Source organism: Chlamydotis macqueenii, chromosome 5 (assembly GCF_036417535.1).
Source record: "Chlamydotis macqueenii isolate bChlMac1 chromosome 5, bChlMac1.mat, whole genome shotgun sequence".
Lineage (NCBI taxonomy): Eukaryota > Metazoa > Chordata > Aves > Otidiformes > Otididae > Chlamydotis > Chlamydotis macqueenii.
The window spans coordinates 58289727-58317490 of NC_141560.1; the positions used below are offsets into that span (position 1 = coordinate 58289727).

General features: G+C 46.9%; 1 protein-coding gene across 1 annotated transcript; it reads right to left on the reverse strand.

The window, feature by feature from the left end:
* Nucleotide 1: 1 nt before the first annotated feature.
* On the reverse strand, nt 2-27633 carry C5H11orf16 (chromosome 5 C11orf16 homolog). Its single transcript, XM_086749628.1, is given in 12 exon segments — nt 2-71; nt 2135-2211; nt 2213-2328; nt 2786-3041; nt 3043-3324; nt 4455-4510; nt 4513-4581; nt 5338-5567; nt 25153-25164; nt 25678-25769; nt 25771-25825; nt 26620-27633. Coding segments are annotated over 12 exon segments (1470 nt in total). The 5' UTR covers nt 26775-27633.
* Nucleotides 27634-27764: the final 131 nt, after the last annotated feature.

Here is a 27764-nt window from a genome sequence, read left to right on the forward strand (position 1 = left end):
CCTAGCCGACAACTAAGACCCACACAGCTGTTTGCTTGCCCTCCTGCTTCTGGGTGGGATGGAGAAGAGAACTGGAAAGGAAGGAAAACTTGTGGGTTGAGATAAAGACAGTTTACTAGGACAGCAAGGGAAGAGATAATCACAATATATATCTTAATAATGATAATTATAATTTGTAGTAGTAGCATATACAAAACAAACAATGCACAGTTTCTCACCGCCTGATGACTGATACAGCCCATCCTGAGCAGCAATCTCAGAACAGCGATTCCTGGAGAAAGAAGGTTGCCCACTGGCCAGCCCCCACTTATATACTGAGCATGATGCATATGATAGGGAATACTTCCTTTGTCCAGTTTGGGTCAACTGTACTGACTATACCCCTCCCAGCTTCTTGCACCTACATGTTAGCAAAACCTGGGAAGCTGGAAAAAGTCCTTGATCTCTTAGCAACAACTAATAACATCAGTGTACTATCAATGTTCTTCATATACCAAATCCCATACCAAATCCAAAACACAGCAGCTACTAGGAAGAAAATTAACTCCATCCCAGCCAAAACCAGTAAAAATCTTTGTGATGACAGCTTCTTTTATATTATCCTCGGACAAAACATCCATGTCACTTTCTTCACCACAGACAGTGTGATCCATGTAGTATGAATATGGATATATATTAACCTCTGGGGCCTGGCACTGATTTTAGGGCAGCTGGCTCACAATGCATCTCTCCTATCTGTAGTTTCATTATTCTGATAAAGAAAATGCAAATGAAATTCACTATCTAGGACTGCAACTCATGAAGGTGCTTGAATATGTATCAGATATTCAGTATAGGTGCATAAACTATTGACACTTCAAGTCCTGTCTCTTTGCAGGGTCTTACCTAGGCTAAACATCAGTTAGCTGCCTTTTTCAGTAGGCGGTAGAGTACCTGTCTCCTGTTTCCTGTAGGGGAAAAGTACTACTGAGCAACTATACGCTGCAGCTTATGGCCAAGTTCATACGCTTTAAACATGAGCAGTCCCACTAACGAGACCCTCTGGATGCTTGACTCTCCCGAAGGATCAGATTCCACAGTTAGTTAGAATTAGTGATGACCTATATATACCTGTAATCTTCTTGTGGCTGATGGTCTTAAGGTTTCAAGTTAATTTTCATGGGAATATAAAATTCAATGACTCAAATGCTGGATCTCTAAGCATTTTGTTGTTTGTATCTACAGTAGCAGGTCCTTTACCTCTGGCTACTTTATCTTCTGCTTTAATCCTGAAAAAAATATTTTCAGCTGTCAGCTTGTATTGGTTCTCCATTCCTTCTGGCTTTCTACAAAAAGAAATCGCTATGCTGAATTCTTCTGGCTGACTCTAGAGAACTGTAGACAAACTGGAGGTTATTAAACCCATCTGTTCAGGCTTTTAGTGCTCATACTAGTTTACCTGATCTCTCTAGAATTTATGTTCTGATTCTTTTTGTCGAAGTTTTTCTAAAGCAGGAGGGGACTATGGCCAACAGAAGGCAGGCCTAAAAATCAGGGTGTTGTCCTTGTTCTTAGCTGTGATGCAGTTTGCTTTCTCTGTATCTCCTAGCCTTAGGGTAGGATCCGCTGTTTAAACTGCTTGCTTCTTATGAGGGAGTAAGAGAAGATACTCAGTAAAGACTGTTTACTAAAAACTGCTTTTATCTTTCAGAGATAAAAATTGTGACTATCAGATTTTGACTTGCAGAGCCCAGCACCTTTCCAGATTGAATCTTTTCTTGTGTTTTATTGCCGCTGACAGTAACATCTGTCCATTTCCAAGGACACTCATGTAGGTGCCTACTTCCATAGGACTTCATTGGGTTGATGTCAACAGGCATTTGGCAAATTTCTGAATTAAAATCTGCATTATTGAATTCTTACACAGTTACTAACATTATCTTTTCCATTTTACCATGTAGCTTCAGCCCTTCCCTAGGGTTTTGGAATTTTCATTTTGTTTTAGTTAGAGGAGAAGTTAAGCAAGAAGTAAAGTGGAAGCAGTTAAGTTAGAAACAATGTATTTTTCTAGTGAACTTCCAGACCATTAACAAAAATATTTCTTCAATTCAAACAAACCACGTGCTTACATAAATGCAGTATTAGTACAGAGTACCTTATCCCTAGTGACAGTTTGAAATCTTGATCTCTTAAGATTTTTTTCATTGTGAATTGCCCTCTGGGGAGACTTCTTGATGGTTTCAGACATTGCACTCCAATTAGTCAGGGCAACACGGGACATGTCCACAACAGAAATGGCTTTGGACTCTAGCTTGCCTTTTGCACATGTGCTGCTGTGACTGCCAAGTCCTGGGAAGGAGTAAAATTATAGCTAAGAGTGAAACCAGAACTGAAGTGGAGAAACATTCATTTCAGAAGAGAGGAAAATGCACTTTAAGCCTGAAAGGAATTCTTTCAGGTCATTCTGCATGGACTAGCTACAAAAGTGAATGAAGATATTAGCATCATAAAAAGCATAGGAAAACGATGTGGAACAAACTCAGAGAGGGATATCTATGCTTCCAAATGAAATTCATTGTTCTGGTAGTTTTCCATTGGATGAGTTGTGAAAATAAGAGCTAGTATGCAATATGAAGCAGCAAAAACACTGGGGAGGGTGAAGTACTGTATCAGAGACTAATATGTGAATTTATACTATTTATACCAGTAAACAGGTGAAGTGACTGCCTGGATGAAGGGGTCCCAGAACACATTTGTTTTTTTTTCCCACTGGCTGCTGCTTACCTGTGGTGGTGTTAAAAGGTACCTGAATTACTAGGTTGGGACTTGTAGTGGCTTATTTTCCAGTATTTCCACTCTAGTCTTGCAGAATCCTTTAGCCTGGGCTTCTCAAGACAGCCAGACCCTGTGTTAACAGCACTGTCCGCCACAGTACTCTTAGTAGGGAATGGCTTGAGGTCCCACTCTGAATTAGAAGAGGGGGAAGACACTGCCACAGCTGCTGCTTCTTGTTTGGGGCTTTTCAGTTCTAGAAGGCATGGAAAGGGCTCGCTGCTGAACTCTTACCTCTTCAGTTTCACTCTGAAATATCAGAGACCTCGATGGAAGAGGCCACCAGGCATCAATATGGGGATGGCAGCAGCAGATGTACCTTACATATGTTGACAAATAGCATATACTGTCACAGTGATAGTGGAAATGTGGCCAGCCAGGTAAGCAGTGCTTGGCAAGGCTATGTACAGCACAAACAGGAATCAGGGCTGGTTTAGGACTAGAGGAGAAAATACAAGAGTTAGTGTCCAGACTTTCTCTGGGCTTCACCCTGCTGGTGAAGGGTATGTGGATCTTCTCCACAATTCTTTGACACTGTCCCGCATGACATCCTTCTCTCTAAACTAGAGAGACATGGGTTTGATGGATGGACCACTCGGTGGATAGGGAGTTGGCTGGATGGCCGCACTCAGAGAGTGGTGGTTAACGGCTCAATGTCCATGTGGAAACCGATCACGAGTGGTGTCCCTCAAGGGTCCGTGTTAGGCCCGGCCCTGTTCAGCATCTTTGTTGGCGACATGGACAGTGGGATAGAGTGCACCCTCAGCAAGTTTGCCAATGACACCAAGTTGTGTGGTGCCGTGGACACGCTGGAAGGGAGGGATGCCATCCAGAGGGACCTTGACAGGCTGGAGAGGTGGGCCCGTGCCAACCTCATGAAGTTCAACCAGGCCAAGTGCAAGGTCCTGCACCTGGGTGGTGGCAATCCCAGGCACAAATACAGGCTGGATGGAGAATGGATTGAGAGCAGCCCTGAGGAGAAGGACTTGGGAGTGCTGGTGGACGAGAAGCTCAACATGAGCAGGCAACGTGCCCTTGCGGCCCAGAAGGCAAACCGCATCCTGGGCTGCATCAAGAGGAGCGTGGCCAGCAGGTCGAGGGAGGTGATTCTGCCCCCCTACTCTGCCCAGTGAGACCCCACCTGGAGTACTGTGTCCAGTTCTGGAGCCCCCAACATAAGAAGGACATGGACCAGTTGGAGAAGGTCCAGAGGAGGGCCACGAAGATGATAAAAGGGCTGGAGCACCTCTCCTATGAGGACAGGCTGAGAGAGTTGGGGCTGTTCATCCTGGAGAAGAGAAGGCTCCGGGGAGACCTGATAGCGGTCTTCCAGTACCTCAAGGGGGCCTACAAGAAAGATGGGGAGAGGCTGTTCAGTAGGGCCTGTTGTGATCGGACAAGGAGTAATGGTTTTAAAATAGTGGGGGGTAGATTTAGATTAGAAATTAGGAGAAATTTTTTTATGATGCGAGTTATAGAACACTGGAACAGGTTGCCCAGAAAGGTGGTGGAGGCCCCATCCCTGGAAACGTTCAAGGCCAGGTTGGATGAGGCTCTGAGCAACCTGTTCTAGTCGGGGATGTCCCTGCTCCTTGCAGGGGGGTTGGACTAGAAGACCTTTGAAGCTCCCTTCCAACCCTAACCATTCTATGATTCTATGATTCTATGATCCTCTCCCACAGGCTAGGAGGGATCCAAGAGCCACAGCTCGTGGGAGTTTCACTTTCTTGTCGTTCCAGAACTGGACTATAATTTCTTCATCTTCTGAGGCTGTTGAGAGAAAAAGTAAGCAGACATAAGCAGCTGTACAAGCTGGGCAGTACACACACACAGATCAGGCTTTGCAAATTTATGCACTTTCTGCTCCTGTCAAGTGGAAGGATCAACTACCACACCTCTCTGTAACACCTCACCATAATGTCATGGAGGGTAGAGTGGGCAGCTAGGGCGCTGCCAGTGTGACAACAGGCCTGGCAGCATTCTTCCTCCCAATTTATCATCAGATGAACAAGAAATTGTTGACTGAGTAATTTTTGTTGTTACTGACAAAGTTAGTAGCAATGCTCTGAGAATAGTATTTTGGTCAGCCAGTGGAGCTTGACTATCAGACATGGGAAAAATTAGAGAGCCGTGGAAATCTCCTGTGCTTAGGTGACAAAATCACCCCCAGATGTACCACTCAGTACAAAAATGAGCATTCAGGCATGGATGGCTGCTTCCTGAGAGCTGCCTTACTTGTATTCCTCATGAAAAGGCCACTGTCCTTCACATGGCAGACATAGCCTTGTCCAAGCAGACGGGAAATAGCACATCCACAGACGGCATCGAAGATGCCATTTTCAAGAGTCACAACTTCCTTAGGTCAGACTGATGAGGTTACATGCAGGTATCCATCAGCAAGCCCCGTCAGCTCCTGCACTGTAGTCTGTACACTGGTGTTTCTCTGGCAGTAGCACCATGACAAGAGTTTATCTTGACAGTCTCACTCATGTTCAGCAAGGAAGAAGAGGGCAGCATATTTCTTACGTCATAAGGGGTCCCTTGTCTCAGTGCCTTTGAGAATGGTTCCTGGGCCGTAGCTGGCCATATCTGGCTCCCAGGGTGCCAGCACTTTGTCTCCAGAGAGTAAGGAATGCTTCACCCCATTCATGTATTCCAGAATGTCATTCTTTGCTGGTTTTTTTTGCACATATACTGGATGCCTTCCATGTGACACAAGTGGTTTGGCAAACTTTACCAGGAACATGGAACTTTCACTCTATTACCAGGAACAAAATAACAGTTCCTCTGAAAAACAGTCTGTAATGTGTCAGGTCACATACCTTCACTAGAAGGCGATTCTGTGGCTACGCGGCTGGGTCAAAATACCAAGCAAGCCTGAGCTACATATTATGTGGTGCTAGTCCGGCATTGAGATAGCCAGAAAAACCTCTGTGAGACTCACCAGAAAGCAGGCTGAGTGAAGCATATGTACAGATTCACTGCCACTAGGACCTGTATTTTCTTCCCCAAGAGAAAAAGCTATAGAGAGAGTGCAACTGCATTTCACAAACTATGCTGTGTGCACCAGGTAACAATGGAGACTGAAGCTGTTCAGACCTGTTCTTTAGTCATGCCAAGTCCTTCCTCATTACATACAACGTTAACTCTGCTTCTTGAGGGGGTTGTCGGGAATTTTTATTGCCTTTTAAATTAAGGCCTTCACCTGAGGAGAAGGACTTGGGAGTGATGGTGGATGAGAAGCTCAACGTGGGCCAGAAATGTGCGCTTGCAGCCCAGAAAGCCAACTGCATCCTGGGCTGCATCAAGAGGAGCGTGGCCAGCAGGTCGAGGGAGGTGATTGTGCCCCTTTACTCCACTGTCATGAAACCACACCTGGAGGACTGCATCCAGCCCTGGAGCCCCAACATAAGAAGGATGTGGACCTGTTGGAACGAGTCCAGAGGAGGGCCACGAAGATGATCAGAGGGCTGGAGCATCTCTCCTATGAGGACAGGCTGAGAGAGTTGGGGCTGTTTAGCCTGGAGAAGAGAAGGCTTCAAGGAAACCTTATAGCCGCCTTCCAGTTCCTAAAGGGGGCTTATAGGAAAGACAGGGACAAACTCTTCAGCAAGGCCTGTTGCAACAGGACAAGGGGTAATGGTTTTAAACTAGAAGGAGGTAGATTCAGATTAGACAGCAAGAAAAGAATTTTTACAATGAGGGTGGTGGAACACTAGAACAAGTTGCCCAGAGAGGTGATGGATGTCACATCCCTGGAAACATTCAAGGCCAGATTGGACAGGGCTCTGAGCAACCTGATCTAGGTGAAGATGTCCCTGCTTCTTGCAGGGGGGTTGGACTAGAAGACCTTTGAAGGCCTCTTAAAACTCAAACTATTCTATGATTTTATGATTCTAAGGCCTGTTAAGAGGCTTTTCATCAACAATGAAATGAGGTGCTTCCCTGTTCTTGAGAAAGAATAGTCTCTTTTTTCTTTTCAGTGCTAACAAACTAATGAATTAAAGCTTTCACTGACATTTAAGAAGATATCAAGCCATTGGTCTGTAGCTGACTCAAGCTGGAAATGTGTACATAAAACACTAGTGCTTTTCCTGCAGTATTGATGGTTCAGCGTCTACACACAACAGTAGCCAGTACGGTGCTCATAAGAGCATTCACACTGTCTGAGCCTGGCTCAATGCCCAGCACTAGGAGAAGCAGAGGTCCTGCTCTTGCAGGGTGCGCAACACCACTGCTCTCACCAGGAACTGGGAATTAGGGGCGCACCCATCTTCTGCTCAAGAGAAGGATCCTGGAAACATGTCTGCTCACTCCTAGAAATGGACTAAGTAAAGGAGGCTGAGCAGAGTAAGGATCTGATCATTATGATGATGTTTAACATCTTTGTTGGTGACATGGACAGTGGGATACAGTGCACCCTCAGCGAGTTAGCAGATGATACCAAGCTGTGTGGTGCAGTCGACATGCTGGAGGGAAGGGATGGCATCCAGAGGGACCTTGACAGGCTGGAGAAGTGGGCCCATGCAAACCTCATGAAGTTCAACCAGGCCAAGTATTATGTCCTGCACATGGGTCAAGACAGTCTCAAGCACAAATACAGGCTGGATGGAGAATGGATTGAGAGCAGCCCTGAAGAGAAAGACTTGGGAGTGTTGGTTCATGAGAAGCTCAACATGAGCCAGAAATGCACGCCTGCAGTCCAGAAAGCCAGCCGCATCCTGGGCTGCATCAAAAGAAGCGTGACTAGCAGGTTGAGGGAGGTGACTCTTCCACTCTACTTTGCTCTCATGAGACCCCACCTGGAGTACTGGGTCCAACTTTGGAGCCCTCAACATAAGAAGGATGTGGACCTATTGGAATGAGTCCAGAGGAGGGCCACAAAGATGATCAGAGGGCTCAAGCATCTCTGCTAGGAGGACAGGCTGAGAGAGTTGGGGCTGTTCAGCCTGGAGAAGAGAAGGCTTCAAGGAAACCTTATAGCAGCCTTCCAGTACATAAAGGGGTACAAGAAAAGTGGATAGGGACTTTTGACAAGGGCATGTAGTGATAGGACAAGGGGTAATGGCTTTAAACTGAAAGAGGGTAGGTTTAGATTACATACAAGTAATAAATTCTTTACTGAAAGGGTGGTGAGGCACTGGATAATATTGCCCAGAGATGTTTTGGATGCCTGTCTTGGTTTTATTTAGGGGGGGGCACACTATGGTGGCAGCTTCTGCAAGAAGCTTCTAAAAGTTGTTCCGCTTTGTCCAATGGACTCGGCCGGGCTGAGGGCGGACCCGCTGCTGGCCAGGGCTGAGCCAACTGGTAGCAGAATGTTCCCTGATAATCGCCTCTGCGATAACACATTTAAGAAGAGGAAAAACAGAAAAAAAAAAAAAAAAAAAGGAAGACGATGTGAAGAAGCTGAAGTGGAGGCAAAGAGGGGGAGGCACAAGCCTTGTGGGCCTTGCCTCTGGCCTCCCACCGGGGGGCTGACTGGGCCCAACTTGGCCCAGCCCGGCTGCAATAAGTGGAGAGGAGATGAGATGTAAAGAGAACCTGAGAGGCATCTGCCTGAGCCTGTTGTGAAGAATTTTTCTTGTAAGAGGAACAGCTACAGATGCCAAGGTCAGTGAAGAAGGAGGGGGAGGAGTAATGCTGCTCCTGGCCAAGATTCCCCTGCAGCCCATGGTGCAGCCCATGGTGAAGCAGGTTGTCCCGCTGCAGCCCATGGAGGCCCACGGAGGAGCAGAGATCCACCTGCAGCCCGTGGAGGACCCCACGCCAGGACAGGTGGATGCCTGAAGGAGGCTGTGGTCCATGGAGAGCCAGCTGAGGCAGCCATTCTGGAGGGACTGCACCCTGCAGAAAGATGATCCACGCCGGAGCAGTTCACGAAGGACTGTAGCCAGTGGGAGGGACCCCACGATGAAGCAGGAGAGGAATGTGAGGAGTTCTTCCTCCAAAGAGAAAGGAGTTGGTGTAAAGCGATGTGTGGTGAACTGACCATAACCCCCATTCCCTATTCCCCCTATGCCGGCTGGGGGGGAAGGTGGTAGAGATAATGTTAAGCCTGGGAGGAGGGATGGGTGGGGGAAGTTACCTTGTTCTCTTTCTTATTATACTGCTTTGTTTTTAATAATAAACAAAAAGTTTTTCCCCAAGTCTCTTCCTATTCACTTGGAGGGTGGGGAGAGTGACAGAGAGACTGCATAGTTTGGTCCTGAGTGGGGCTAAACTACGACAATGCCTCATCATTTGAAGTGTTCAAGGTTGGATGGGGCCTTGAGCGACCTGGTCTAGTGGAATGTGTCCCTGCCCATGGCAGGAGGTTTGGAACTAGATGATCTTTAATGTCCCTTTCAACCCAAACCATTCTATGATTCTATGATAATTAGTTTATTGGTGCCTGAGGCTGTGCTGCATCCAAAAGGCTCACCCAGTGTGCCAGGAAGCAGGAGGTAAGGACAGCCTGGAATCATGCATGTCATGGGCGTTATGAATTGACATAAGCATGAACATTGTCTGACCTGGTGATCTGTTCTCTAATTCATAGAATCATAGAATAATAGAATCATAGAATGGTTAGGGTTGGAAGGGACCTTCAAAGGTCATCTAGTCCAACCCCCCTGCAAGAAGCAGGGACATCCCCAACTAGATCAGGTTGCTCAGAGCCTCATCCAACCTGGCCTTGAAAGTTTCCAGGGATGGGGCTTCCACCACCTCTCTGGAAAACCTGTTCCAGTGTTCTGTAACTCGCATTGTAAAAAAATTTTTCCTAATATCCAATCTAAATCTACCTCCCTCTACTTTAAAACCATTACTCCTTGTCCTATTGCAACAGGCCCTACTAAACAGCCTCTCCCCATCTTTCTTGTAGGCCCCCTTGAGGTACTGGAAGACCGCTATCAGGTCTCCCCGAAGCCTCCTCTTCTCCAGGATGAACAGCCCCAACTCTCTCAGCCTGGCCTCATAAGAGAGGTGCTCCAGCCCTTTTATCATCTTCGTGGCCCTCCTCTGGACCTTCTCCAACTGGTCCATGTCCTTCTTATGTTGGGGGCTCCAGAACTGGACACAGTACTCCAGGTGGGGTCTCACTGGGCAGAGTAGAGGGGGAGAATCACCTCCCTCGACCTGCTGGCCACGCTCCTCTTGATGCAGCCCAGGATGCGGTTGGCCTTCTGGGCTGCAAGGGCGCATTGCTGGCTCATGTTGAGCTTCTCGTCCACCAGCACTCCCAAGTCCTTCTCCTCAGGGCTGCTCTCAATCCATTCCCTGCCAGCCTGTATTTGTGCCTGGGATTGCCATGACCCAGGTGCAGGACCTTGCACTTGGCCTGGTTGAACTTCATGAGGTTGGCACGGGCCCACCTCTCCAGCCTGTCAAGGTCCCTCTGGATGGCATCCCTCCCTTCCAGCGTGTCGACGGCACCACACAACTTGGTGTCGTCGGCGAACTTGCTGAGGGTGCACTCTATCCCACTGTCCATGTCGCTAATAAAGATGTTGAACAGGGCCGGGCCTAACACGGACCCTTGAGGGACGCCACTCATGACCGGTCTCCACATGGACGTTGAGCCGTTAACCACCACTCTCTGAGTGCAGCCATCCAGCCAACTCCTTATCCACCGAGTGGTCCATCCATCAAACCCATGTCTCTCTAGTTTAGAGAGAAGGATGTCATGCGAGACAGTATCAAAAGCTTTGCATATACTAGCTGAAATAAATTCATACACCAGCTGAAATAATAAACTGCTACACTAAATTCAGATGTTGCATGATTGCTGGTGGGCTGGACACCCTATTACAATACCCATGACTACCACACAGCAACCGTCACTTTCATGCAAGCGACAGAGGAATGTACGACAAGGACTCAATATGAGTAATAAGCGTAGTTCGATTTATTAGTCCCGCGTGCGCATATTTATATTGCTAAGATAAAATATGCCTACTAGTCATTGTGTGATTGGCTTAAGCTCTAATAGTTACATTTGCATATCCTTCTTACTTGCAGTTAGCTAATCTGGAAAGTTCGTTAACCTGGAAAGTCCCATACTTTTCATGTTTTCACTTTCTCAAAGTTATTTACGATCTTCTTCAAGGTTGCTTTGTTTACTTTCTCACAGGAAGTTTCATTACTTTCTCACAGGCGGCCTCATTATTTTCTCACAGGTGGCTTCAGTACTTTCTCACAGAAAGCTTCATTACTTTCTCACAAGCAGCTTCAGTGATGTCCTTGAGGCCTGCTGCTCACAAACATAACAATTCCATTCGGTCTGATTGTTCACTAAGTGTCCCTGATACTCCAGGTATCCAAAAAATCCCCCTTTTTATTTTGAACAATCCAGACCCACTTATGCGCTAATAACAAAAAATCAATGGCTGCTAGATTCTGCAAAAATATCATGACGCATGCTATCTATGTCTTCTAATAATCCTGATAACATCCTAGAGGTTAAATTCATTTGCTTTTGTGCCCAACAAGCTAATTTATTTAAGTTAGCTAAAGTTTTTGCAGTTGCTGCCCAAGGAACAAATAAAGATAATGCTATCCGCTCAGCTGTACCCAACAGGGTTAATTTGCCGTCACAATGGGGAGTCAATACTTTTAGCGATCTTCTTGCTCGAGTATGATTCCGTAATGTTCTCATAGGTGGAGCAAACATTATCAATTTTCCAAAATAACATGGTCCTCCTATAGCCCTTTTTGGTACTCCTGACTTTATTTTACTACAATATCAACTAGGTTCATGTAGGCCTCTACTGAATCTCCCTTTTTTTTTTTTTTTTTTTTTTATGAGCCAGATTGTCTGTATTGAGTTGTCAATCATTTTTTGCAAGCATGGTATGTTATGCCTAGTATGATGCCTAGTATCACAATTCCGATTTTAACCAAGGACAGCAACCACCCAGTTATGCCACACACAAGCTTAGCCAATAAAATTACTGATCACACGTTATACATATTCATGATTACGAAGCAAAGCTAAGTTTCACTACCTTCTAGTAATTTTCTACTATAACATTTTTCTACTATTATAGATATAACTACCCCAGTAACTTTCTTATCTATAAGAGCAATGACTAGTTTTCTGCAGGCCTCTGTTGAAACAAGCCATAAATTCTGCTAACAATGTTTTGTATCTTAAAGCTTCCCTTCTCATTCCATGGCTTTCTTCCTGAGAGCATGATTGCATTCCTCCCCCAAGGTCGGTGTGCTTTCACTGATACCATACTGGCTCAGCGAAATACCACATCTCCCCCTTCTTTGTTTATGAGAAGAGGCTTGTTTCAACACTTTATCTATTAAAGTCTGCCTTTTAAGACACAGAATTATAGATCAAAATACATATATAAAAGGAATGAATAAGCATCCTACAGCTATTAGTAACAAGCTTATATCAAGTCACCAAAAGATTTCTGAATATATCAAAACCATCACTTTGTTGCTGTTTTTGTACTCCTTTTTGCAAGTTTTGAATACTTTTGTGAATAGATTCCGAATGATCAGACAGATTCATGCAGCAAAGCCCATCAAAATCCTGACAATCATGATTTTGTGCTAACAAAAAAAATCTATTACTGATCTATTCTGTTACCGACCTGACTACACCAAAGACACCACCGAGCAGGAGGATGATTATCAGCCGGGTCAGAGCAGAGAAGGGAGGCAGGCGCAGCACTTTCAGGGTGTCCCCTGTTGTAAATAAATTGTGCTCTGGGTCCGTCCTCTCCCCCCCGCTCTGAGCCACCTCTGTTTATACCCTCAGCAGATTCAGTGAAAGAGTACTGACTAGGTGTTGCTGCATGTGTGGCCAGCGCATGCAACAAGGCCTGTCAAATATGTGCTCTGCAGGCTAACAGCGGTCCTGTTTTGTAAAGTAGCATAGTGTATAGAATCTACATCAGTTAACAGCGTTGAGCTAGGCTAGCGCAAAACGTAGTGGTGTTGAGTGCCCTGCCCAAGATTACCCATACATTTTCTCTAGGGTCAAAAGCTCTTTTTGGCACAAAGCTTGCAGAAACACAAATACAGGCAGCAATAATGATGACCCTCCAGTCCATTTTTAATTATCACTGCTGTCTGATGTTCCTGAAGAGGCGTGCGCTACTGCTGCTTTAGTCCAGCGAGCGGGAAGCCACTGAGGTCCTGAAGGGGTAAGGACACACATATAACCCTTACCAATAAATTGTACCTCCGCAGGTCCTTCCCATTTTCCTGTTGACAAATCCCTGTAGTATACTTTCATAGGTTGTCCCTTAATGCTGTTTGTGGTGTTGGCGTGGTGTTTTACAGGCGGAACCTCAGAGTCCCCAAAAATGCAGAGATAGTTCATAACAAACAGGGTTTTTGACACTCTTTCCTGTATGTCTCTAACATCCTGAAAATTTTTCAAGTATCTTTTTAATGTCTGATTGGTTCTTTCTGCTATTGCCTGTCCTGTCGGGGAGTGGGGTATTCCAGTGATGTGCGCAATGCCCCACATTTGTCAGAATTTTCTCATCCTTTCACTGACATAGGCTGGACCGTTATCCGTTTTTAACTTTTGTGGCACACCCATCACGGCAAAACTGCTCATAAGATGGCGAATCACATGCCCTGCCTTTTCTTCCATTTGGGCCGTAGCCCACACAAAGTGACTGTACGTATCCACTGTAACATGTACATATTTGAGTTGGCCAAACTCAGGTACATGGGTCACATCCATTTGCCAAAGTTCACAGGGCCCTAACCCCCTGGGGTTTACTCCTATACCCAGACCTGGTCCATGATGACTACATTGAGGGCATGCTCTAACAATTCCCTTGGCTTCATTTGTTGTAATGTTGAATTGACTTTTTAGGCCCTTTGCATTTTGATGAAAAATGCTATGAGCCTCCTGCGCCTTAACAAAGTCACTTAATGACACTGTGACTGCCACTAATTGATCGGCTCGGTGATTTCCCTCGCCCAAGCCTGTTGTCCACATACGGCTTCTTATGTGAATGACTGCGTATGGTTGATATCTTTGTTGCAGGGCTGCCTGCAATTGTCGAAAGAGCTCACAAAGGCAGGGATTCCTGATGTCCTTAAGCCTTGCATCCTCTATCCTCTGGAGTACTCCCGCGACATACAATGAGTCTGTCACAATATTGAGTTTCTGGTGATGCCGTCGAAGAACAGCCCATACCGCTGCCGCTAGCTCCAGGGTTTGCAACGAATCCCCCGGTACAGCTGTAAGAATATGATGGCGCCACTTTCCCTGATCTTGCCAAATGACAGCAGCACGTTGTGACCTTCTTCCTGCATCTGTAAAGGCTGTGACTGCATCTGGTAGGGGCATTTCACTCCTTTTGGACGGCATGATCCACTTGTTCTGACTGACCCACTGAAGTACTGGTGATTTAATCGAGTCTGTAACAACATCATTTGCTGAGGAGACTAAGCTGAGCTGAAGCTCCTCTGATTGACGAAGGCACCATTCCAGCATATCTTTTCTTATAGGCAGTCGGATAATACCTGGTTCGGCGCCCGTAATCTGTAGCACTCCTGTTCTTCCTTTTCTGATCAACTCACTCAGGTTTTCTAGCCGGTTTTGAATTGTTTTGTGTGGTTGGAGACTCGTGTACAACCATTCCAGGATTCGGACCATCTCCCCCTTTTTCTTTTTGCACTGTGTAAGTGCACCAATGAGTTGAGAGGGTCCATTGGCAATGGTGAGGTCTACTGGAATAGTGGGGTCACGACAGTTGACCCACTGTTGGGTAATTAACTCTGTAATACGTTGTAGAGCCGTTTCTTGTTGTGGAGACAACGCTACGGGTGTTGCCGGATCCACACCTCGCAAGAGGGGCCGTAGAATGTTTAAATCGTCGTTGGAAATGCCGACGATTGGTCGTAACCATTGTAGATCTCCCATAAGTTTCTGAGCATCATGCAAGGTGCATATGTGGGTTGTTATTGTTAATTTTTGCGGGCGGATTTGGGAGTCTGTTATCTGCCAGCCTAAGTAATTCCACGGCGCTGTGGGTTGAATTTTGTCTGGGGCAATAAGTCCCTCCTGTTTTAGTGAGTGCATTAAGAATTGTCGTTGCTGTTCTGTGAAAGGGCGTTCTTGAGCAATCAAGATATCATCCATATAATGGTATAGTATTGCTTTGGGCCAGGCGGCCCTAATAAGCCGAAAAGCATTGTGCACAAAGAGCTGGCACAGGGTGGGACTGTTTTTCATGCCCTGAGGGAGTACAGTCCATTCGAATCGTTGAGCAGGTGCTTCTCTGTTGATTGATGGCAAGGTGAATGCAAAGCGTTGAGTATCTTCTGGGTGCAGGTGAATTGTAAAGAAGCAGTCCTTTAGATCAACTATTAAGAGATGCCAAGATTCGGGTAACATAGCAGGATTTGGTAGTCCTGGCTGCAAGGCCCCCATGGATTGCATCTGCGCATTCACGGCTCTGAGGTCATGTAGAAGTCGAAATTTTCCAGATTTTTTGCATATTACGAATATGGGGGTATTCCATGGGCTTGTTGATAGCCGAAGATGACCTTGTGATAGTGGTTCTTCTACTAGCTGATGTGCTGCTTCAAGACTTTCCTTTTTTAATGGCCACTGCTTGATCCAAATGGGCCTGTCTGTTAGCCACTGAAGAGAGATCGGGAAAGTCCATACCGCAGTGATCATAACTAAAAAGGATTTTTAGTAGTAAGAATAATTCCCAATTGATCAAGGACATCACGTCCTACAAGTCCATTGACTCCTTGTGGCAAAGTCATTATTGTGATGTACGTGGAAGCAGTTCTTCCATCGAGGACAACCTGAATGTGGTGTTCACTGCGCAAAACTGATGAATGTCCTCCAACTCCTTCCACGCCTCTGGCCATGGGTAGCAATGGCCAATGTTGAGGCCAGCGTTCTTTTGCGACAATGGTGAAGTCAGCACCGGTGTCTAGTAGCATGTCCAGGTGAATTTGTTCTCCGGTATTGCAAAGGATAGTTGATGCTACGGGTCGGCGGCCCATAGTCATGGTTAGCATAGCTAAGCCCCCTGTAGATCTGAACCCAGCTGTTCCCCTTTCTACGGGAGATAGTGCCTCCATATCCTGTGTCAGCTGGTGGATAGGAACCAATTGAGCAATTTTACTGCCAGCTGGGATATGTATCGGTGGGAACAAAGTTTGTGCTATTACTGATATTGTCCCTTTATAATCCGCATCAATAACCCCTGGTAGAATAAAGAGGCCTCTTAGTCCTGTAGATGAGCATCTGAGGAGTAGTGCTCCTTGCGGCTCCCCCGTTGATTAAGACGGGTTCTGTCGTAGTGGTGGCAATTTTTTGTGGCCGCTGGTCAACCAGCGTACAGTCTATTGCTGTTGCCAAGCCCAGGCCGAGGCTCCCTGTTGTGGCTGGTCGCAGGGAGGAGGCAGGAACGGGTTCGTGATTGGTTGTCCTGGTTGTTGGGTCGCATTCAGTTGAGCAGGCGCGGCAGCTGTTGTCATCGCGCAGCGGCCTGACGCGCTCGTTCGCCCGTTTCCCGTCTGCTGACAGGCAGCGGTGTTGTGGCTGTTCATGCGACGGTTGTCACACCAGACTCGTGAGGCACGGCATCGTTGACGAGTATGCTCTTCTTGGCCGCAACGGAAGCATTTATTTCCTCTCCATGGCGGGGGTCGACTTGGTTTTGATGGCTGGTGCAGGGGTGCCAGGGCTGTGAACGCTTGCTGCTGTGCCTGTATTAAATCTTTCCCTAGTTCCCGTACCGCCTCCACTAACATAGCTTGTGGTCCCACTGGTACTCTGCTCATGCGTTCTAGCATCTCTTCTATAGTAGCGTCCCCTGGCAACGTCAGGAAAATTGACTTTGTAGCTTGATTAGTATTTTCTAATACACATTGTCTTAACAGTGCAGGTTTCATCCAATCATTCACATCTGCTTGATCTATTGCCAACGTTAATCTGTCTATAAATTGAGAGAAAGACTCATCCCTCCCCTGTTTGATTGCCATATATGAGGGGGAAGGAGGGCTAGTTCTAACGGCACTGATGGCTGCCCTTGCTGTGCGCATGGATTCGAGGCAGACCTCAGCCCCTGCTTGCAGTTGCATATCTATAGTAACAAATCTGCCCGTTCCCATCAGCTGTTCTATGGTAACACCATTAAGGGGGTCGTCCTGGCCCCGAGGTTGATGGGCAGATAACTCGCAGAGGCGTTGCCAGTGTGCTTGCCACAGTAACAACTGTGACTGAGTCATAATCATTCTTATAATTCCCTTAATGTCTTCCGGACACAAAAGCGTTCCCCCCCCTATATAATTTAGTAGTTGTTTAGTGGGCTCGCCATGTAAGCCGGCCTCATTTACAATGTTTCGCACTTGGGAGAGGAATTTCCAATCTAATGGGTGGTGTGTGCCATACTGATTTCCATTGGCATCCATCTCATACTTTACAGGGAAAGTCAAACTATCAGAAATACCGCTGACTATCTCATATTGTCCCTCTTCAGCGGCCTGTCTCATAATGTTTCTCCAATTCACTGGGGTAATTTTTATTTGTCTCTGGGGTGTTTCTTGACATTTATTGTCCTTTTGCCTACCCCTATCTGTTATAGGAGTGTCATCTTTTACCTCCTCTCTGTCCAGGGTGGGCGGGGGGGGACAGAAGGTTCCGGGGAGTCCTTTTGAGGCTCCCTCCCATTCTGTTTGACTGGAACGGGGCACCCGGTTGTGGGTATAGGGACGTGATCAACGCCGATAGACAAACGACCCGCAGTTTCTCCACCCAAGCGCTCAGCTGCTACCGCGGCAAGATGTTTTTCCGCTTGATAGCATTTGATGTTATTAATTACTTCACGCCACGGTTTCATAAGCTTTTTTGCATTTTTATCATCATCTATGACCATACCCCACAATATGTCACCTAATCTTCTCCATTCCTCCACAGTAAAGAGTGAATCAGAATCCTGAAAACATCCCTTAACTGTCCTGACTGCAACTAATCCTGCTAAGTTTTTGATGCAATTGCTATCTACCCCCAGCTTTTCTAAAAAGCATTGTAATAATTCTAGGGCTACCTCCTTTTCCATTATGCCGGCAGTTCCACAATTGGCTCTCCCTGATTACGGCACCCCCTTTTACTCCCTGATTAAGTGCTCACAATTAGTGCTCCCTGATTAAGGCACCCCTTTTATTCCCTGATTAAGTATTCACAATAGGCCCTCCCTGATCAAGGCACCCCCTTTTATTCCCTGATTAAGTGCTCACAATTGGTGCTCCCTGATTAAGGCACCCCTTTTTTGCAGCTTGTCCTGTAGCCCTGGCAGACGGCGAACCCCTGTTTCAATAGTTCAGGCTCCGGATCGTCGCATCTAAAGGACAAATGCGTAGTCGATCTTGCCCCCCGGTCGCTGCTCCCGGTGCTTCTCTGCCTGCGCCGCTCCGCACAGTTCAGCCCAATGCTGTCAGCACAGCGCCAGTGCCAGCACCGAGGGTCCAGAAGCTGAGGAGGGATCACAGATAAGTGCAAATAAACCTAAACTGCGGTGCAATAGCACCCCTGTAGCTCCAGCCAGCAAGTCAGCTTTGTCGGAGGCCCAGCTGAAGTGTCTCTATACCAATGCACACAGCATGGGGAATAAACAGGAAGAGCTGGAGATGCTTGCACACGAGCAGGGCTATGACCTCATTGGCATCACGGAGATGTGGTGGGATGACACATATGACTGGAGCGTCAACATGGAGGGGTATAGGCTTTTTAGAAAAGACAGGAAGGGGAGACGAGGAGGGGGTGTCGCTCTCTACATCAGCAACCGGCTGGAGTGTGTGGAGCTCCGCCTGGGGATGGAGGAGGAGCTGACAGAAAGCTTATGGGTCAAGATTAGAGGATGGGGACGGACAGGGGACGTCACGGTAGGGGTCTGTTACAGGCCGCCTGGCCAGGAGGATAGAGCAGACGAAGTGCTCTATAGGCAGATAGGAGCAGCCTCACGGTCACAGGCCCTGGTCCTCATGGGGGACTTCAACCACCCTGACATCTGTTGGAGAGACAACACGGCAGGGCACAGGCAGTCCAGGAGGTTCCTGGAATGCGTGGATGACAACTTCCTCCTGCAGGCGATAGAGGAGCCGACAAGAAGGGGTGCCATGCTCGACCTTGTGCTCACCAACAGGGAGGGACTGGTCCGGAATGTGAAACTAAAGGACAGCCTTGGCTGCAGCGACCATGACATGGTGGAGTTCAAGATCCACGGGGCAGCAAGGAAAATACATGGCAAGCTCTCTGCCCTAGACTTCAGGAAGGCGGACTTCGGCCTCTGCAGGGACCTGATGGGCCAAGTGCCATGGGAGGCGGCCCTAGAGGGAAGAGGGGCCCAGGAAAGTTGGTCCATATTCAAGGAGCACCTCCTCCAAGCTCAGCAGAGGTGCATCCCGATGAAAAACAAGTCAGGCAAAAAGGCCAGGAGGCCGGCTTGGATAAGCAAGGAGCTCCTGGACCAACTGAAAGTGAAAAAGGAAGCCTATAGAGGGTGGAAGTGGGGACAGGTAGCCTGGGAGGACAACAAAGAGGCTGCGCGAGTGGCCAAGGATAAGGTAAGGAAGGCCAAAGCCCTGGCAGAACTGAATCTGGCCAGGGATATAAAATGTAACAGGAAGAGCTTTTATAGGTACGTAGGGGACAAAAGAAAGTCCAGGGTAAATGTAGGCCCCCTCCAGAAGGGAACTGGTGTCCTGGTTACCCAGGACATGGAGAAGGCTGAGGTTCTCAATGACTTTTTTGCCTCAGTCTTCACCAACAAGAGCTCCTGTCCCACCGCCCAAGCTGTAGAAGGTGCAAGGAGGGACTGCGAGAATGAAGAACTGCTCATTGTACTCGAAGAGCAGGTTCGGGATCATCTAAGGAACCTGAAGGTGCACAAGTCCATGGGTCCGCGGCTCTTTACCCGCTGCTCTCTCCTGGTCTCGTGGACTGTGGCTCTTTAACCGCCGCTCTCTCCCGGTCTCGAGGACCGCGGCTCTTTACCTGCCGCTCTCTCCTGGTCTCATGGACCGCAGCTCTTTACCCGCCGCTCTCTCCCGGTCTCGTGGACCGCGGCTCTTTACCCGCCGCTCTCTCCTTGGTCTCGTGGACCGCGGCTCTCTACCCGCCGCTCTCTCCTGGTCTTGTGGACCGCGGCTCTATCACCTGCTGCTCTCTCCTTGGTCTCATGGACCGCAGCTCTTTATCTGCCGCTCTCTCCTGGTCTCATGGACCGCGGCTCTTTACCCGACGTTTTTTTCCCTGGTCACGTGGACCGCGGCTTTTTACCCGCCGCTTTATCCTTGGTCTCGGGGACCATGTCTCTTACCTTCGCCGCTTGCAACTCTTCTCTCCGTTACTTTTTTGTTCAGCCCAGGCTGCCACCAGTTGCTCTCTTTCCGCGAGTGAAACTCCCTGTTCGGGCGCCATATGTTGCAATAAGGACACGGACTCCGTGGATGGTGTACCGGAGACCTTTATTGTCTGTCAGCCTAAGTCTTTTCTCAGTTACACGCGGAATGCAGGCGCTTAATCATCTAATTCAATTGGTAGCAATATACTGTTCATGCGTATTAAACTTCATTTGGATTGGTTATAGATTTTTAGTTGTCTTTACTATTTTTGCCTTTGGTATTCACTTATCTTGTTCTAATTGCTGTTTTTTGTTATTGAGCAAGTGGTGTTCAAGGACATAGCTCAAATTCTTCAATATCAGACATCTGTGCTGCACACTCTGTTCCCACAGGCTTGAGATAAGGACAGGGTTGAACTTATTGTGTTGGAACCAGATTTGTTACAAGCATTCAGTAACCTGGCCACAATGTTGTTTTATTTGCTCTCAAAGCTTTTTTAAGAGCTGTATGGGGCAGCACCCTACTTGCCGTATTTCCTGTTTGTTAGTGTTTTTGCACGGTTTATCAATGCTGTGTGTTGGATTAAAGGTATCGTTCTGCTACGAGTGCTATATGTGGCACTGATTTGCTTGGTGAGATCACTGGTAGTGGACCGGTTTCGTAGTTGTATTCAATGGTGGTGGGCAGAGCAAGGAGGCAGTAGCAGCTTCATCCGGGTATTTCAGGAGCCATCTCGTGAGGTGTTTTTTGGAACTATACCTCCTGTTTTGGTCTGGAAAGCCAGGCCGTGGGGGAAACATCTTCCCCTGCTTTGCCAAGCTAATTTAAACATCTTTTGAGACTTTTGAATACCCTTGGGATACTCCAACCACCGTGTTCATGTTGACAGGTCTCTTGTAGCTATCTCAGAACTTGATTTTGATTAAGTTTAAACAACTATTTAAGAATACTGTGGCTGCCATAACCCTGGCAGCAGGCCCTACAGATACGCCAACCCTGGCAACACACACTTTGGCCACTTCAAACCCCACTACAGATGCTGCGGCTACTCCAGCACCTGCTACAGATGCTGCAGTCACACAAGCCCCCACGACAGGCACACAGCTACCCCAGTTCCTGCTACGGTCACCGTGATTACTTCACCCCTACAGCAGGCAACGTGGCTCCCCAATCTCTGCTTATAGGCACTGTGATTGCTTCAACTCCCCACAACAGGCACTGTGGCTACTCAAACCTCAGCAAGCAGTACCACAGATAAACAAAAAAAAAACCAAAACAACCCAACCTGCGTCAGTATCAGTTGCCCCTGTACATACGAAATAAAACAAAAAAAAAACAAAACAGTTTGCATAGTGAAACATGACGATGAACGAGGGACGTCACAAGAACAGGGAGAGGCAGAAGCAGAAGTAGTCACCCAGTCCCTATCCCTGAGTGAGCTGCGAGATATGCGAAAGTATTTCAGCCATAATCAAGGTGAGCAATTTGTCACCTGATTGCTCTGATGCTGGGACAGCAGGGCCAGTAGCTTGGAATTAGAAGGCAGGGAAGCCATGCAGCTGGGATCCTTGTCTAGGGAAATGGCCATTGACAGGGTGACTGGAAGAGAGCCAGAAGCCCGCAGCCTCTGGAGGCGACTGCTGTCAGGCATAAGGGACAGGTATGTCTTCAAGGAAGATATTATACCAAATATTACCCAAGTAAGTAGACCACCATGGAAAGAGGTATCCAGTTTCTGAGGGAATTAGCTGTTCGGGAGCTGATTTATCATAACCTGGATGACCCACAAACATCCGTAGATCCAGATGAAATTGAATTTTCCCAACCCACGTGGTGGAAGTTTGTTCAGAGTGCACCATCATTTTATGCCACCTCACTGCTGCCAATGGAAAGATGAGGAGGTACCACCAGTACGTACAGTGGCTAACTAACTCTGACAATATAAAGACAATCTCTCTTCCCTGATATGGGCCTGTGTCTTGGCTGTGGAAAACTGACTGAAAAATCCAAAAGCCTGTTCAAAAAACTGTTTGAAAAACTATCCCAGGGATTTCAGAAACTCCAAGAGGACAGGAGTCCACCGCCATGGACTAGTATCTCAGCTATTAGAAGAAGACCTCCTCCTCCTCCTCCTCCTCCTCCTCTTGCTCAAGGGAGACTGGTACCTGTGACGAAGTGACCTGTGGTGTATCTTGCGTGACGAAGGAGAGGAAGTGAGGAGGTGGGATAGAAAGCCTACCTTGGTCTTAGAGGCACGTGAATATTAGTTGTGAGGAAAAACAATTACAAACAGAGGTTCTTCCAGGAAAACTGCTGCTCCATTCTCCAGTGGGCAGTTCCCCAGACAGCATAGAAGGGCTGATCTCACCTCTGATCTTATGGAAGTGACTTCTGACTCATATTAAAAAAAAAAGTGACTAGAAAATATTATAAACAGGACTAGAGGGGCCCTGCCTCTAGTCAGGGAGAGGAGAGGGACAACAGAGTTTATTGGCCTGGCACATCAAGACCCACAAAAATATAAAGCTCTAGTAGACACTGGTTCGCAGTGCTATAAAGGGGTAGAACCCATTTGTATTTCTGGAATGACTGGGGGATCCCAACAGTTAACTGTATTGGAGACTGAAGTGAGTTTGACTGGGAATGAGTGGCAAAACCCCCCCATATTGACTGGCCCACATGTGCATCCTTGGTATACATTAGCTCAGTGGGTATTGCAAAGACCCAAAAGGGCACCGGTGGGCTTTTGATATAGCCACCGTGGAGACAGAGGAAATTAAACAGCTGTCCACCTTGCCCAGTCTCTCAGAGGACCCTTCCATTGTGGGAAAGCTGAAAGTCAAAGAACAATAGGTACCAATCACTACCACCAGGGTGCATCAGCGGCAATATCACACCAACCAAGACTCCCTGATCCCCATCCATAAGCTGATCCATCAACTGCAGAGCCAGAGAGTGATCAGCAAGACTCACTCACCCTTTAACAGTCCCATATGGCCAGTGCAAAAAACTAGTGGAGAGTGGAGACTAACAGTGGACTATTGTGGCCTGAATGAGGTTATGTGACCACTGAGTGCTGCTGTTCCAGACATGCAACTTTAATAGGAACTGTAGTCAAAAGCTGCCAAGTGGTATGCCACCATTGATATCACCAATGCATTCTTCTCAATCCCTTTGGCAGCAGAATGCAGGCCACAGTTTGCATTCACTTGCTCTCCACTACACCTGGAATCGACTGTCCCAGGGGTGGAAACACAATCCCACCATTTGCCAGTCTGGATCACCAGACTGCATTGGAAAAGGGTGAAGCTCCAGAACACCTGCAATACATGGATGACATCATTGTATGTGGCAACACTGCAGAAGAAGTTTTTGAAAAAGGGGAGAAAATCATTAAAATCCTTCTGAAAGCTAGTTTTGACATAAAACAAAGCAAAGTCAAGAGGCCTGCACAAAAGATCTAGTCTTTAGGAGGAAAATCATCTGAGGAACCTGAAGGTGCACAAGTCCATGGGTCCTGACGAGATCCATCCACGGGTCCTGAGGGAACTGGCGGATGAAGTTGCCAAGCCACTGGCTATCGTATTTGAGAAGTCGTGGCAGTCTGGTGAGGTCCCCGATGACTGGAAGAGAGGGAACATAACCCCAATTTTTAAAAAGAGGAATAAGGAAGACCCAGGTAACTACAGGCCGGTCAGCCTCACCTCTGTGCCTGGCAAGGTCATGGAGCAGATTCTCCTGGAAACCATGCTAAGGCACATGGAGAGCAAGGAGGTGGTTGGTGACAGCCAACATGGCTTCACCAAGGGCAGATCGTGCCTGACCAATTTGGTGGCCTTCTATGACGGGGTGACGGCATCGGTGGACAAGGGACGAGCAACTGACATCATCTACCAGGACTTGTGCAAAGCTTTTGACACTGTCCCGCACGACATCCTTCTCTCTAAACTAGAGAGACATGGGTTTGATGGACGGACCACTCAGTGGATAAGGAGTTGGCTGGATGGCCGCACTCAGAGAGTGGTGGTCAACGGCTCAATGTCCATGTGGCATCCCTCAGGGGTCCGTGCTGGGCCCGACCCTGTTCAACATCTTTGTTGGCAACATGGACAGTGGGATAGAGTGCACCCTCAGCAAGTTCGCTGACGACACCAAGTTGTGTGGTGCCGTCGACATGCTGGAAGGGAGGGATGCCATCCAGAGGGACCTTGACAGGCTGGAGAGGTGGGCTCGTGCCAACCTCATGAAGTTCAACCAGGCCAAGTGCAAGGTCCTGCGCCTGGGTGGTGGCAATCCCAGGCACAAATACAGGCTGGATGGAGAATGGATTGAGAGCAGCCCTGAGGAGAAGGACTTGGGAGTGCTGGTGGACGAGAAGCTCAACATGAGCAGGCAACGTGCCCTTGCGGCCCAGAAGGCCAACCGCATCCTGGGCTGCATCAAGAGGAGCGTGGCCAGCAGGTCAAGGGAGGTGATTCTGCCCCTCTACTCTGCCCTGGTGAGACCCCACCTGGAGTACTGTGTCCAGTTCTGGAGCCCCCAACATAAGAAGGACATGGACCAGTTGGAGAAGGTCCAGAGGAGGGCCACGAAGATGATAAAAGGGCTGGAGCACCTCTTATGAGGCCAGGCTGAGAGAGTTGGGGCTGTTCATCCTGGAGAAGAGGAGGCTCCGGGGAGACCTGATAGCGGTCTTCCAGTACCTCAAGGGGGCCTACAAGAAAGATGGGGATAGGCTGTTTAGTAGGGCCTGTTGCGATAGGACGAGAGGTAATGGTTTTAAAATAGAGGGGGGTAGATTTAGATTAGAAATTAGGAAAAAAATTTTTACAATGCGAGTTATAGAACACTGGAACAGGTTGTCCAGAAAGGTGGTGGAGGCCCCATCTCTGGAAACGTTCAAGGCCAGGCTGGATGAGGCTCTGAGCAACCTGACCTAGTCAGGGATGTCCCTGCTCCTTGCAGGGGGGTTGGACTAGATGACCTTTGAAGGTCCCTTCCAACCCTAACCATTCTATGATTCTATGATTCTAGTAAGTCCCTGTTCAGGCGCCACTTGCGAGCGACGGAGGAACATACGACAAAAGACTCAATATGAGTAATAAGTGTAGTTCGATTTATTAGTCCCGCGTGCGCATATTTATATTGCTAAGATGAAGTATGCCTACTAGTCATTGTGTGATTTGCTTAAGCTCTAATAGTTACATTTGCATATCCCTCCTACTTGCAGTTAGTTAATCTGGAAAGTCCGTTAACCTGGAAAGTCCCATACTTTTCATGTTTTCACTTTCTCAAAGTTATTTACGATCTTCTTCAAGGTTGCTTTGTTTACTTTCTCACAGGAAGCTTCATTACTTTCTCACAGGCGGCCTCATTATTTTCTCACAGGTGGCTTCAGTACTTTCTCACAGGAAGCTTCATTACTTTCTCACAAGCGCCTTCAGTGATGTCCTTGAGGCCTGCTGCTCACAAACATAACAATTCCATTTGGTCTGGATTGTTCACTAAGTGTCCCTGATACTCCAGGTATCCAACACTTTCACTGTACTACAGTAATAAAATCTTTGTTGTTCCCCTCACAACAGCACAGGGACATTGCTATCTAAGCACACTGACCTCCTCAATGCACTCAGCCTTCCATGCTGGGCCAGGGAAGGGGAGGCAGTGGCTAATCCATTTGAACCTTGAAGAAAATAAAATGGGTCAGCACTGGGAAAAACAGCTTCTCTAGGTCATAAAAAAAAAAAAAATCTTGTCAAATTTAAGAACTGGATCACTCCACCTCATTTTGTAGCACTCCCAACAGGCCAAAGCATTTGGGAAGAAACAGAAAATTTGCTTGTTTTGGGACAATTTCTTGCTCTTGGAAAAAAAACATCAGTGCCTCTTTTTACCCAAATTTCTTTGGCTTTGGGTTTAGAGGAAGTGAGCCAGGTGTATGCTGAAATCCTGGGCCAGCATGACCTGCACTAGCCCCTTTTGCTCTTTATATGGCGAACCAATGCAACCCTTAAGACCAGGCAAAAAGATCCATCTTCAGCACAGAGCACAGTGTAGGTGTGCTCGAGAGCACTGTAGCTGATGGGGGAATTCAGTGGAACAGTAGAAAAGTAAGCAATGAGAGCTGCTGGTTGATGACAGGTTCAAGTTCAAAACAGGAAAAATGATCCCCTGTCACAAAGCATTAGAAACATTTCACAGAAGATGGTTGCTAATGCAAGATGCTTTTATTTATACAAATAATATTAAATGAATGTTTCTTTGATAGGAGGTTTACTCAGGCTTTGCTTTTTGTAGTCTCCAGGGTAGCAAATCACTTCAGTTAATAACATCTACAAAACTGCCAGTGCAGGGGAGGGGAAAGCTCAAATGATGTTCAAGCTGCTAATTTACTAATCTGACACACTAGACTGTTTTATCCTATTAGATATCATAAAAAAAACCAAATCACAGACTCAGATGAGAACTTTATTTTACCTCTGAGAGGTGAGAGGCTCAGCGATCCAGGCGGGATGCACTACCACTTTTGCAGCAGTTGTTGACAGTAGGTACAACGCTGGAGCATTGTCCAGAGCTGGCATCTCATTGTAATACCTGTGACGCATAGGTAGGAACACTTCCAAATGAGCCATTCTTGCAAAAGCAGCTACCTGCAGGACTCAGTCATGATCTGTTGGTAGAAAAGAGTCACTGTACTGGCATCTTGCAACACAAGAACTCAGTAGCTTTTATTAATTTTTTATTTTTGTGTAAAAAGAATGAATTCAAAATATCCAAACTGGCATTTGGTCAGATGAACCCATATTACTGACTTCAGCGATCTTCAGTCACCCAAATCCCAACCTGATAGAGGGGCAGAAACACCCAAGGAAACAAGAAATGCTGTGAAAATCCCCAGGAAAGCAATAGCTTTCACCTCCCTCCAACTTTCGTCTCCCTCTGTAACACCCGTTCTCCTTTAAAGCTTTCTTGTACACAGTCCCAGCCAAACCTTCCCTATTTTACAAGCTGAAACAGAACTGCAGCTGAAGTTGATAAGCTGAGTAAATGTGACAGCTTTTGAATGTGATGTTAGATTACAGGTGCCTGTTACTTGTTTTATTTATAGTGATGCATTAAGAGGAAATATTTTGATCTTTCAGCTGTCCTGTCATGTTCTATAACAGAAGGATTATGGCTTACCATGAGAAAGAATGAGATGCTCAGATTTGACAAGTGATAACTATTCAGAGGCTGTCACAGTAAGATTCATGATGTGCAACTGTCTCTGGTTGTCTGACAAGATGTAGCAGAAGCGTCCATTCCTTTTTTTTTTGGGTTTTGTTTTTTTTTTTTTTCCCAAATATTGCTTAGAAATGTATAGCATGCTTAGGGTAAAATTTGCATGGAAATTCAACAACACAGAAATTTTAAGTGCCTATTTTACTTTAGACAATATAGTTGAAGCGCTCATTTTGCATTTAAATGATATTTTGTCTCTTATATAAGAGATATGATCTTGGAGTCCTTTTTATGAGAACTCCCAGGTATACCTAATTTCAGAAAACTAGCACACCAAACCCAGCAAGAAGAGCGGATTGACTGCTGCAAAATGTGTCTTTAAGTCAGCAAATCAACACAAT